At 60.2% G+C, this 10234-nt stretch overlaps 1 protein-coding gene across 2 annotated transcripts in view; it reads left to right on the plus strand.

Annotated features, from left to right (window-relative positions):
• The window catches only part of CYFIP1 (cytoplasmic FMR1 interacting protein 1), a 55199-nt gene that overhangs the window by 43689 nt on the left and 1276 nt on the right, over positions 1–10234 (plus strand). For both annotated transcript variants that reach the window (XM_015585709.2, XM_006907073.3), the window contains exons 24-30: positions 3039–3182; positions 3926–4016; positions 5856–5986; positions 6898–6970; positions 7497–7591; positions 8301–8539; positions 8841–8988. In XM_015585709.2, the coding sequence (XP_015441195.1) occupies positions 3039–3182; positions 3926–4016; positions 5856–5986; positions 6898–6970; positions 7497–7591; positions 8301–8539; positions 8841–8988 (921 nt within the window). The remainder of the gene's footprint in view (positions 1–3038; positions 3183–3925; positions 4017–5855; positions 5987–6897; positions 6971–7496; positions 7592–8300; positions 8540–8840; positions 8989–10234) is intronic.

A 10234-nucleotide genomic window follows, 5' to 3' on the forward strand; every position in this document is an offset into this window, starting at 1 on the left:
TGCTGATGACCAGGAATGAAGAGGGTGACATTGTCTTATCTGCCTTTTCCGAGACTGTCACTTCTCAACGAGAAGTGCTAGTGTGTCTTGTGTTGACACCAGGTCGTAGCCACAGTCTTGGGGCTCAGTGAGCAGGTCCCTGAGCCTGTGCCTGTCCTCCGTAGGGGACTAGCAGGTCTTGGCACAGCAGGAGGGGATGCAGGCCTTGCTCAGGACAGGCTGACGGCGTCAGCTGGGCACCAGGACCAGAACAGCCTGGGGGGGTGGTGTCTGGGTTCCCCCAGGACCACAGGGTGCCTGGCCAGTGAGACAGGCAGTGTGGGAGAGGCCGAAGCTGGTAAGATGCAGGTAGGGACCAGAGATTTCTCACCTGCAGTGGGGTCCCCAGTGGCATCCTGCTCAGTGCTGCCACCCAGAGGCCTTCTGCTCAGACAGGTGATACTTGGCGTGCGGTGGGACACAGGGCCCAGGCAGTTAGCAGACCCTGCCTCTTCCCCACACCTGGGTGACACCCACATCGTGAACCACACGGGCTCTGAGCTGCTGGTTGAGTGACGCTGGTGCGGGAACGTGCCTGGGTGCCCAGCTGCTTGTCACACGCGGTGCAGTCGAGGCCAGGATGCAGAGGGAGCCCAGGGCTGCTGCCTTCACAGCCTGCTCAGGACGATCTTCTCAGGACGACCTTCCCAGGAGTCTCTAATGTCGGTCCCTCAGGGGACCTCCACGTCCACCCTGCACCGCGTCTTACTGTGGATGGCCATGTGAGCCATCTGCAGTAAGACGCGGTGCATCCTGGAAAGGGCGTCAGGCGGACCCGCGTTAAAAGGCTTAGAACAAGTGCCCCGATGCCCCTTTCTGAAGTTAGAATGTGGTGTTTACCCCCTTGGAACTAAGGTGATTTGGATAGGACTAGAGTTTGCCGAGTGAGAGAGATTTCTGGGGTCTCTACTGAAAGATGTGATGTTAACGAGGCCTGGTTCGGAGGTTTAATCTCTCGGGTGTGGCCGCAAAGGATGTCTCACAGCATGACGGGAGAGGGTTCTGGGGGCGAGATGGAGCCCTGGGGTGGTTCTTCCATCCTGCCCGCCGGTCACAGGGCGATGAGTGAGGGGAGCCTGGCCTTGAAGGAAGGTGGGTGCTGCGGCTCTGCCCAGGGGTGCACGGCCAGGCTGGCCCGAGGTCCCGGGGCGGCTTCTGAGAGAGGTTCCCCACCAGCACCGCTGCGGCCTGTCCCGCGGCCCAGATGCGTGTGTCTGTCCATTGTGCTATCAAAGGCTTGGGGGACTTGTTTTCACTCTGCAGGGTTTTCCCTTAGGCCCGCAGGGAGGCACAGGGGTTCTGCTCCCCGTGCGACAGAGCTGTGAGCTCGTGGGCCTGGGGGCCTGGGGGCCGTGTGCACACCTGTGTGTCCACATGAGCACACGGGGCTTCTGCAAAGCCGGTGTCCATTTGGAGGGAAGGAAACGTTAGGTGAATTGAATTTGACTGAGCAGCTCTGACTGAACCAGAACCCAAAGGTTTCAGCCCCAGTTTGTATCGTTTTCATTCTTAGACCTAAGCCAGCATCGTCTGTCAGATTGTTTGGGCTGTAACGGAAGTCCAGCGGAAGTTTGGGCGAGTGACACTGACATTGGCAGCTCATCTGACTTGACACTTTCTGAGGATCAGATGCCAAAACGCGATGACGTCAGCACCGAGTGCCGTGCTGGAAGCAGACTCTGTCTCGCCGTCTCGCGAGCTCAGACACATCAGCTGCCCCTCCCTTGGGGCCGTGCAGTCTGTTTGTGCCCGTGAGGTCATGGAACCCCCAGGAAGGCAGTTCAGAAACCCAGTTCGTTGTTCTTGACCGATGAGCTAGGGCTAGTATCGATGAGAATAAAAGTGACTTAGCTGAGTGGCCCGTTCGTGGTAATCGCACTGCTCGAGTGAACTCTCCGATGTCCTTCCGAGTCGAGGAGTTAGACTGTCCCCGATTCACAGCCTTGAGGGTCTCAGCCCAGGATCTGTAAGTAGAGTTCTCGTCCCCTGGTGTCTGGGCAAGGCTGGCAGAATGTTTTCTGAATTGACCCGTGAGGCTGGACGTCCAAAGTACTTTCCTCCTGTGAGGCTGAGTACTGAACGTGCACGGTTTGTGATTTTGTCTTCTGAGTAGTTAGTCGCTTGGGTGGTAGAGTCCCTGGGTTGTGCCATCTTTGGGGTGATTGGTCCTTCCTTCACTTTGTGATTGCACAGGACATGCAGAGTTCCTGCCCAGGGACGAGGAGCCCACACAGTGTTCGGGTCCAAGGCTTCGTGGGGGTGGGGCGCACAGGTCCTCGCCACCAGTGTCACTGGCCACCATTCCTGAGACCCCAGAGTCCCCAGAGGGAGAGGAGAGGCTCATCGTGAATCTCTGTACAAACAGCTGCTCATGCAGCGTGGCCTAGTGTCCCAGGGGTGGGAAACAAGCGACCGGTTGGGTCGTGGGCGTCATTCCGGGGCTGAGTCCCCAGGGATTGCAGGCTGGCCTCCTGCAGGCACCCGAGGGCTCAGGAGGCTGGCCGACCAACACCCTGTGTCCTGAGGTTCGCAGTGTGCCACAGGGGATGGCAAAGACACGTGGCAGGTGGAGGGGCCTGAGCGGAGCCCAGGCTGTGTGCTGCACTGAGGGGGCGGAGTGGTGAGCACGGCGGCTGTGATGACTGAGCAGTGGACGGTGTGCGCCCCAGGTCAGCTGCGAGAGACTGACTGCTGCTGCCTGCTCAGCTCCCCGCCCCTCTGGGTCTGTTCTCGGGCGTCCCCCAGACACTGAGGGCAGCTGCGGGGCATGTGCTAAGGTGTATTAATTTCTCATTCCAGGGCCTCAAAAAGGCATCTGTAGAACAGGCAGTTTAACACATGTAGGAAAACCAAACAGCAGCGCGTTTTCCTCCGCTTTGGCGGGCAAGCCCTCCGTGTGCACGGGCCGGAGACGTCGACGCGGGCAGCCTGCCCGCCTGAGCTCCCCGCGGGCGCCACGTGCACAGCGCGCCCGCCAGCACCATGCTCTCTGTCCGCAGGCTCTGAACCTGGCCTACAGCAGCATTTACGGCAGCTACCGGAACTTCGTTGGGCCTCCGCACTTCCAGGTCATCTGCCGGCTCCTCGGCTACCAGGGCATCGCGGTCGTCATGGAGGAGCTGCTGAAGGTCGTCAAGAGCCTGGTGGGTTCCCACGGACGTCTCTTCTCACAGGCGTGGCTCGGCCTCTGCGCCCACTTCTGGGGTGGGGGATCGACCCCTCCAGGCCGTTCGCAGACGCCAGCTGGGTGTCCTGCAGGCTGGGTCCATTCTGCCCTGCCTTCCAGGTAGCATCAGACACCCCCACCAGACTGCCCCCCCTCCACTCCGACAGACATAGTCATAAGATCAGGTTGCCACCTGTGCGTCTAACCGACCGGCTGGCAATCAGAGCCCTTATAGTCCCCTTGAACATGACAAAATCTACGACCACGTAGGTCAGGATCAGACGTCAGAATGTGGAGGAGTTGGGTTGTGTGACAGCTGTGACGCTGACTGGTCCGGGCCCTGCCAGGACCCCAGCGGCAGCCTCTGCCCTAAAACATGGTGTCTTGGAGATGGCAGGTGCACAGGGTGACGTGGTCCAGTGTGGGTGCTGCACCGTCCATCAGAGGGCTATGGAAACTGCCCCATGAGGACGTCTCTTCCTCAGAGCCCCCTCCGCCCCCCCCCCCCGCCCCCCTGCCACACCTCAGACCACTGCCTCTTAAGGACTCGTGGTCCAGAATGAGCAGGTAGTGGGTGCCCCTGGTAAGGCTGCCTCCCAGTCCCCGTGATGGGAGTGCTTTGCCTGCCGTCGGTCCCCAGTCCTGCTTGTGTGAGGGCAGAGCCCCTTGCCCGCGGCCTCCGGCAGACTGGCCGTGGCTGATGCAGCCTGTGTTCTGCAGCTGCAGGGCACGATCTTGCAGTACGTGAAGACGCTGATGGAGGTGATGCCCAAGGTCTGCCGCCTGCCCCGGCACGAGTACGGCTCCCCCGGTGAGTGGGCGCCTCGCAGGGCTGCACCGGCCTCAGACCGCGGGAGGGAAGTCAGGTCGGCAGTGACCGATCGGACAGTGTGTTTCCTGGGGGGCGGGGGGCAGCCAGAGCGGGTGCCTCCGGACGGACCCGGCTGACCCTCTTCTACGATGAGGTGTGCGGGTGCGCGGCAGCCACCGTTCCAGGGGAGGCCCTGAAGGTCACCAACCAGAGCGGGGCAGGAAAGCTTGGCGGCCAGGTCCCACCCCCTGCTGGGCTCAGCAGGACCCGATGGCGCCTTGGCACCCTGTGGGGCCTGTGGCAGACGTGCCCTCGAGGACACCGGCCCAGGCAGCCCGACGAAGCCGATCTGGCGCTGTCCAGTCACAGCCCTGACGGTCTCAGAAAGCTCGTTTATGAGAAGCCTGTACCGGAGGGACCCTAGTCTGAACAGAGCGCCCCTCGCTGTCTGGTGAGGTGACTTGGGCCCGTTCTCGGGTCACCATGAGAGACTGTTCTGACAAAGCAGTCGCGTGGCGTGGTCGTGCTCCCAGATGGCCGTTAGTGACATCTGAGGGGACGGCGGGGTGACCAGCCTTGAGTTCCGGGCACACTTGCGGGCCTGCCTCAGGGTCACTGTGAGGACATGGATGAGTGACGTGCTTCTTACTGACTGGACGTGGGAATTTTAAATGTTGACGACAAAGCCATTTAGGCCAAATTCAGAGCTGGTCTGGGGGCCAGTCGTTACGTCGATGTCACCAGCTGCCACCCCGGGCCAGCACAGAGAGCCGGCAGGGCCCGGGTCCGTGGGCAGCGCTGCGTGGTAAAGCCATGTTGCTGGTAGCTCTCTTGCTCCCGCGTGCCTGTGGGGGTGCCGCCCGTGAGGGTCTGGGTCCTCGGGCGGTGCTGAGGACGGGGAGGTGGCCGAGGCGGGGGTGGGGGCTGTGGGCTGTGCTGAGTAAGGAGCGGGCAGCCACCGATGCAGGCAGGGCCACGGCATCCTCACAGGAAGTCGGTGCTTGAGCTGTCTGCCCGAAGGGTTCAAACCTGGTAGGTCTTCCGCCTCGTTCTGCTCGGGGTGTTCTTGGGTCCCTGGGCAACCTGCGTGACGTGTGGACTCGAGTCTGCACTTGGAGGAGCAGTGGCTCAGCACGGAATGCGTAGATCGGGCTGAGAATGTGACTTTCTTCCCCGTTTCTGTGCCTCGTCCCTTCTCGGGCCTTGTTGCCTGGCCAGGACACAGCGTGCACGTCTCTCCCGAGTGTGCCGTTAGCTGCAGGGTTTCTTAGGCGTCCTGAGTCAGACTGAGGACGTTCCTGTCTGTGCCTGGAAAGGGACACTGATTTTCATCAAATACTTTCCGCCTCCGCTGGAAGCGCCCTATGACTTCCCCGTTTCTGTGCCTCGTCCCTTCTTGTGCCTTGTTGCCTGGCCAGGACACAGCGTGCACGTCTCTCCCGAGTGTGCCGTTAGCTGCAGGGTTTCTTAGGCGTCCTGAGTCAGACTGAGGACGTTCCTGTCTGTGCCTGGAAAGGGACACTGATTCTCATCAAATACTTTCCGCCTCCGCTGGAAGCGCCCTGTGGTCCTTCTCATTGGCCCTGGCGATATGCTGCCTCCTCGGAAGATGCCGGTTGGCAGAGCTGAGGCCCAGAGCACAGGCGCTGGACAAACCGCCATTGTAGGGAGGATGTCGGGGTCTGGGGACGTGTGGTCAGCTCCATGGCGGACACGGTGGCAGTGTCAGCATGTCTCGTGGCCAGCACGGGGGCTCCCAGCCCTGGACCCCGGCCTGCGCCCTCCGGGGCTCGGCCCCTCTCGCGTCCCCCGAGCCACCGCCCGCTGTCTGCTGCACAGGCATCCTCGAGTTCTTCCACCACCAGCTGAAGGACATCGTGGAGTACGCGGAGCTGAAGACCGTGTGCTTCCAGAACCTGCGGGAGGTGGGCAACGCCGTCCTCTTCTGCCTGCTCATCGAGCAGAGCCTGGTGAGTAGTCGGCCCGGGTCCCTCCCCACCGGGGACAGGAGGCGGCGTCTGTGAGCTCGATGTACTGGGGTCGTTTAGCGGGGTGCAGGCAGCAAGTGTTGTGAAGCACCGTTCTTTTCACGACCACATGGACCGATTTGAGTTCGTTCTCTGCGATCGAAAAAGAAGAACGCGGTTCCTCCGTGAGTTTCTCTGGGTGAGCCTCGCGAGGACGCTTCGTTCCGCAGCATTAGCCACATCTGCACCGACGCGCGTGACGTGCACGGTGACGTAAAGCGCTGAGGCCCTGGGGTCCTGGAGTGTGGCTCAGCGTGACTACAGAACTGATCGTTAGATCTTACCTAACGGTAATTACGTGACTTTTAAGTAGCGCGTGGCCGCTGTGGTGGACAGCACCACCCCAGAAAGGGGGCGCAACAGGACATTGTTTTCTTTACTCTTCCTGCTGTCACTTAGCCTGTCCCTCTGTCCCCCGTGTGTCACGTCAGCTGACAGCTCCGAATCGGAGAGCTCTGGCCTTCCTCTGCCTGTCCCTCCTGGCTGGGTTTACTCACGTCCACGTTTAAATAAAAATGACTCTAAGATGCAGCTCCTTAGCTGCACTGCCACATTCCAGGCCACCTGGGGCGGGCAGCAGCCCTAACGGGCAGGACCAAGGACGTGTCCGTCGTCCGGCCGTGTGCTACTGCTCAGTGTTGGCGCCGCACTGAAGGCAAAGCTGCGCCCCCGGCCTCCTGGCCGGCGCGGGGCGCGAAGCAGGCGCCGGCTCGCACGCAGACTCCTGGCTGCAGCTGGCCTCGCCAAGGCGGGAGCGCTACGCATGCGAGGGCCCGCGTTCACGCCTTGCCGTGCGTGGTCTCCAGTGCCAGATGTCTGTACGTCCAACGCGTCCTTCTGTCTCCCCGCTCTAGTCCTTGGAGGAAGTGTGTGACCTGCTGCACGCGGCCCCTTTTCAGAACATCTTGCCAAGGGTCCACGTGAAAGGTGAGCCTGTGTCCCTGGGACCTGGGCCCAGACTGCCCCCCGCGGCTCATGGTTGGTCTCCGTCACCAGGGAACTGACGTCCTGTGTTGCTTGAGTTTGGCACCTGTCCAGCCCTAATGGGGCGACTGGTCACGTATCGAGATTGAGTGGCTGCTGAAAACTGGAACTTCAGCTTAGGGCTGAAGTGGTAGGCGCCTCGGTGTGCGTCAGGTAGCGCGCGGTCAGGGACACTGGCCCCAGGTTGAAGGTCGTTGGGGCAGATGGATGCACAGGTTTGCTGTCCTGTTCTCTGCTTTCGTTTACATTTGGGGTTTCCTGTAAGTTTCAGAAGGTGAATATTGAATAGAAAACTAGCCTGTCGGTTCGAATTTAAATGTCAAACGAACCAGTTCTATAAAATAATTTTCAAAAGAATCTGTATGTACGACATTGACTTAAAAATCTTTCGTTGGGTTTTTGGAAAAATTGAAACTTTTGCACTCGTTTTTCATACAAAAGACGGTATGCCGTATTTTCTCCTCTGCAGAGGGAGAGAGACTTGATGCCAAAATGAAGAGGCTGGAGTCAAAGTACGCCCCGCTGCACCTCGTCCCTCTGATCGAACGGCTGGGGACCCCTCAGGTAGCGCATGCCCTGACAGCTGCTGCTCTTGCGGGCGGGGCTGGGGCACTGGGAGGTTGGACGTGCCCTGGGCCCCAGTGTCTCAAGTGGGGTTTGGGACAGGACCTCGTCACAGGGCGGTTGGGAGGTTTGGCTGAGCTGACATGACGTGGCACGTAAGACGTTCACAATAAATGTCACCCAATTTTGTTGTCCATCCCTTTGTGAAGAAAGTTTTTTCACAGGTTTTTAAAAACAACGTGCATTGTCAGGCAGGAGGCCCGGTGCGGGGTCGAGTTCCACCGCCCGCTACCAGCCAAGCTCAGCAGGGTCCCTCGGTCTCAGGCGCTGTCCCATTTCGGACCAGATAATTCTCTGTTGAGGACTTTCCTGTGAATTGTAGGCTGTTTAGCAGTGTCCCTGGCCTCTGTTCGCTGGATGCCACTAGACCCACTCCAGGCTTTGATAGCCAAAAGTGTCTCCCACCCATTGTCACATGTTCTCTGGGGTGAAGTCACTCCTGGCCAAGAACAGCTGTCCTGGACAGTTCTCCTTGACTGTGCATCACATTTGGCCTTGTGAGGCACGTCGGCAGTAGCTGCCGTGGTCACTTTGCTGACGCGTGTTTATGAGAACCCTCCTTGGCGCGCTGAGGTCATTTCCCGGGGACCAGGCGCTTGGTCAGCCGCCAGCTCCAGTGTGTTCCTGTAACGTCCCGTCCCCCCTGCAGCAAATCGCCATAGCGAGAGAGGGCGACCTGCTGACGAAGGAGCGCCTCTGCTGCGGCCTGTCCATGTTCGAGGTCATCCTCACGCGGGTCCGGACCTTCCTGGACGACCCTGTGTGGCGTGGGCCTCTGCCCGTCAACGGGGTCATGCACGTGGACGAGTGCGTGGAGTTCCACCGGCTGTGGAGTGCCATGCAGTTCGTCTACTGCATCCCCGTGGGGACACACGAGTTCACGGTCGAGTAAGTACGCTCGTGCGCGGGGCCGTGGGGGCGGAAGCCGGGGCGGAGGCCGGGGCGCAGCTGCTGCCGGATATGCAGCAGGGGACTTGGGCTGGGCCCCTGGGAACGCAGGCCAGTCCCAGACAGGAGGTGCCCGGCGTGGTGGCGTCTCCTTCATGGAGGGGCCACGGTCTAGAGATGCTCGGGAAGCAGGCCCGGGGGACCGGAGCAGGGATGCAGCCGTGCTGCCCGTGTCCCCTGGTGGGGCCCCGCACGGCGCTCACTGTGCTGACCGCCCTTCCTGCCGTCGCCCCGGCTCCAGGCAGTGCTTCGGCGACGGGCTGCACTGGGCGGGCTGCATGGTCATCGTGCTGCTGGGGCAGCAGCGGCGCTTCGCCGTGCTGGATTTCTGCTACCACCTCCTCAAGGTCCAGAAGCATGACGGCAAGGACGAGGTCATCAAAAACGTGGTACGTGCGCCCCGCGCGGAGCGTCTCCCATCCGTCCCGCTTTCTCTGGGAGCGGCTCTCGCCGGTCTGTGCCCCGAGCTGCGCGCAGCTCTCTCTTCGCCCCAGGTCAGGCCAGTGGCGGTCAGCAGGTTGGGCAGCCTGGCCGCAGGCGTGCTGAGCGCTGTTTCTGTTCTTGTCTTGGGGAGCCCTGGTCCCCTTCGCGGCCTAGCTCTGCTGTTTTGGGTGATAGTATTCCGTCCCGGGCTCCCTTGGGCTGCCTTTGAGATCTTTGTTGTTTATGGATTTTTTGTAACTGAGTTCCAAAATAAATACTCGGCCATTATCTTTTTAGGCGATTCAGTCTTTCCCCCAGGCTCTGTATTCTGCCCTTCGGGGAGTGCACGTGGACACGTGTCAGACCCTGTTCCGGGCTCCTGACTCTTCACCCTGTCACAGTTTCCGTCGCTGCCACAGGGACTCGCCACAGCCTCGGCAGTCTAACACGGCAGCAGCTACTGCCCGCCGGGTCTCTAGGCCACACACCTGGGGGTAGCCTGGCTCCGCTGGGTCCTGTCGAGTCTGCCAGGGCCCAAACCAGTGGGGCTGTGGGGCTGTCCTCCCTTCTGGAGCCTCTGGGGATGGCCGCTTCCTGGCCTTTCCAGGGCGTTGGCTGGTTTCAGCTCCTTGCAGTTGAGGACTGAGGTCCACGTCCTTTCACACTTTCCACGTGGCCCCTTAGCTGAGGCAGCTTCGACCCCTCTCAAGGTCCTCATGTCCCAACTGTCCTTCCTGCTGCATCTCCCTTTCCTCTAGCGGGAGGACGTTCTCTGCTCGTTAGACGGTGTCCCCCCGGATGGCCCAGGGTACGCTCCCTGTGCTAAAGCACGGAAGGTCACACGTTCACAGGTCCTGCAGCTTGCGGCATCTTTGAGGGGCCACTCCATCCCCACCGCCTCCATGTCCCCTCTCTGGGCTCCCCCCAGAGGACTTTGTCCAGTTAGCTGTTCATTGCAGCTCTAACCTGCATGTTTTTGCTGACAAAAATCATTAGTTTACATGGAAAAGTTCAGTTGGGTTCTCCAAGACCTGGTGGTAATTGATTTTATTTTTTCCAGTGACTTTTTCCATTTTTCACTTCTTTACACGTTTCATGTAGTTCATATTCTGTGTTCTTTTAATTCTAGTATCCGAGATCTCCAGGGGTATCTAAAACTTGGAAATGCGTCGTGTGTTGGATGTTGTGCGTGTCGGCTTTGAGTGAACATCA

This window comes from Pteropus alecto, unplaced genomic scaffold, assembly GCF_000325575.1.
Source record: "Pteropus alecto unplaced genomic scaffold, ASM32557v1 scaffold102, whole genome shotgun sequence".
NCBI classification, from domain to species: Eukaryota; Metazoa; Chordata; class Mammalia; order Chiroptera; family Pteropodidae; genus Pteropus; species Pteropus alecto.